The sequence below is a fragment of the Morone saxatilis genome, unplaced genomic scaffold (assembly GCF_004916995.1).
Source record: "Morone saxatilis isolate NCDOM2014 unplaced genomic scaffold, NCSU_SB_2.0 Contig18, whole genome shotgun sequence".
NCBI classification, from domain to species: Eukaryota; Metazoa; Chordata; class Actinopteri; family Moronidae; genus Morone; species Morone saxatilis.
The window spans coordinates 24,982,025-24,984,575 of record NW_023339740.1 but is presented as its reverse complement, the minus strand read 5'-3'; the positions used below and the strand labels follow the sequence as shown (position 1 = coordinate 24,984,575).

Here is a 2,551-nt window from a genome sequence, read left to right as displayed (position 1 = left end):
ACACACACACACACAGAAACCTCCACTTCATTGATCTGATGCTGTAGTTTGTAACTACTTTGCGGAGTAAAGCCAATGATGAGCTCATTTACTGCAGGTGTCCTCGGTGTGCCACGCGGTGGATTGGCATGTGTCCTGTGAGTCTGGGCACGTTCGGGTCGGCGCCATATTCCAGCAAGAGACTGATGACAGATGGATCTCCAGACGCAGACGCCTCGAACAATACGGATGCCTTATCCTCCGCCTGGGACAGGACGTTGGCCCCTGCGGGAAAATATCCAGTTTATTTATCTAATGAAGCCTCATTTGAACTGCAGCTCATCATAATACATTTTTACACAGGACGTTATATTAAAGTATCATTAGGAGAAAGATTAATCCTTGTCAGAGTTATATATTGTTACTGATGCATTGGTTTAGTTTTATCAGCTGATTATATGGTTTGTTTTTAAAATCCAAACATACAATGTAACTATCAAATAAATGTAGTTGAGGAAAAAATACAATGTTTGTCAAATAAAGTGAAGTTTAAGTATAAAGCAGCAAAAAAAGAAGGTAAATATCAAAGTCATAAGTACAATACTTGAGTAGATGTTCTTTCCACCACTGAGGAACTGCAGGTGAGCTAATACAAGCAGCAGAGAAGGAGAAGTGTTTGTTATTAGCCTGCTAGCTATGCTAAGCAGTTTATGTTTACAAACCAAATCCAAATTGATTTTCTGTCCTGAGTATGTAAGTAAACTGGTCTGATGTTCAGGGTTGAAACAATACTACAAACTTACAGTCAATATTTTCTTTTAAAATATGCTACAATTGAAAGATAAGTCAGTAAAGGACACAGATTATTAGAGGTTTCTATTAATAACAAACAAATGTGATTTTAAGTGGTGTTAGTGTATTAAAAATGTTGAAATATACACTGAATTTATATTTGGAAAGCCTAAAACCAATTTGAGAGAAATGTACTTTTTTGCTAGAATGATTTTAACTTAAGTCACGTTTTCTTTTTATAGTTGAATAACCTCTAACTGAATCTATCAACCCGACTTCTAAAATCAGACCAACTGGACCAACTTAATATATAATATTTTGAAATATAAAACACTGCAGGAGTTCAATTCCTCCCCAAATCAATAATTTATACATACAGTCCCTGCACCCAGATCCATTTACCATCTGCTCCAGTTCTAATGTACCATATCCAGTTTAAGTGTTAAAGAGATAATCCTGATAAATGTATGTATATATATAGATATGTACTATAGTATAATAGTGAGAGTAACTGACTCTCTCACTTTTCCTCAGGAGAGTCTCCACCACCTCCAGGTGTCCTCCCTGAGCGGCCAGTGCCAGCGGTGTGAGGCTGTAGTGGCTGCGAGGGTCTGGATGTGCTCCAGCCAACAGCAGCAGGTTCACCAGCTCAATTTTGCCCCGCCGTGCGGCCTCGTGGAGGGGTCGGCGACCATGGCTGCCCGACTGGTTCACCATGGCGCCCCACTGGAGCAGCAGCTTCACTAGGTCAGTGCGTTCTGAACGGATGGCTGCAGAGGGCGTACATTAACTCAAAAGCACAAACTTTATATATAACATTTTCTTTCATTCACATTAGTTACTGGTTACTGTACAAATAAAATATTTCCATAAAAAACATATTAAGTGCTTATAAAACACAATATTCTGTTATAAATTGGTAAGTTTAAGATAATTATTAATCAATTAGTCAATTCATATTTAGAATTAATTGCCAACTATTCAATAATAATCACAATAGTCCCTTTCATGCAAAAGCATTTCATGGCTCCGGCTTCACAAATGTGAGGATTTACTGCTTTTACTTTTTATTATTTTAATTTATTAATTGTGACGTCTTTTCTGACTATTTTAAGATTTTAACAAACCAAACAATGAATTGAGAAAATGATCAGCAGATTCATCCATAATAAGACATAACCAATAGTTGCAGTGTAGGAATTAGTGCCATCTAGTGGTGAAGTGTCAGATTACAACTCAAATAAATTAAAACTAAACTTAAGAAAAACGCGACTGTCCGTTCCTAAATGTTACACACCGGACCTTTAAAATGAGCTTCACATCAACCAACTACAACAGTAAAATCCTGCTTTGAAATTAACGCAGGAGTCATAATAATAGTAGTTCCACAGTCAAAGTGGACATTTAACCTCTTCTTTGGCCACAACAGCTTAACAGGCTTTGAGGCAGTGAACTGTTGAGTCAGCCTACCTACAAACAGCGGTGAGTCCTTGTCCTTGTCCTGGCTGTCCGGCAGAGCTCCATGTTGGAGGAGGATGGAGGCGTTTGCTATCAGACCTCGTTCTACTGCCAGGAAGAGAGGAGTCTGACCCTGAAGAGTACGACTCTTCACAGAGGCTCGGCCTGAAACTGGAGAACTGACCTATTTGATTTGATGAACCTCTTTATCATCACACTTTTATTTCATTAATGAGTATAAAGTGAATACAAACCTTTGAATGTGAGCTCCAGAAGGGTTTGGTTGCTCTGAGCTGCTGCTTCGTGGAGAGGAGTCCAACCT

The 2,551-nt window shown here is 38.7% G+C and overlaps 1 protein-coding gene across 2 annotated transcripts in view; it reads right to left on the bottom strand.

Moving 5' to 3' along the window:
• The window catches only part of LOC118328255 (dynein heavy chain 12, axonemal-like), a 10,580-nt gene that overhangs the window by 2,799 nt on the left and 5,230 nt on the right, over window positions 1-2,551 (bottom strand). Inside the window, exons 5-7 of one of the 2 annotated variants that reach the window (XM_035661892.1) lie at window positions 2,242-2,400; window positions 1,296-1,541; window positions 93-264 (exon numbers count right to left, since the gene is read on the bottom strand). In XM_035661892.1, coding sequence (XP_035517785.1) covers window positions 93-264; window positions 1,296-1,541; window positions 2,242-2,400 — 577 coding nt within the window. The remainder of the gene's footprint in view (window positions 1-92; window positions 265-1,295; window positions 1,542-2,241; window positions 2,401-2,551) is intronic. The other variant, XM_035661891.1, reaches the window with a different exon arrangement.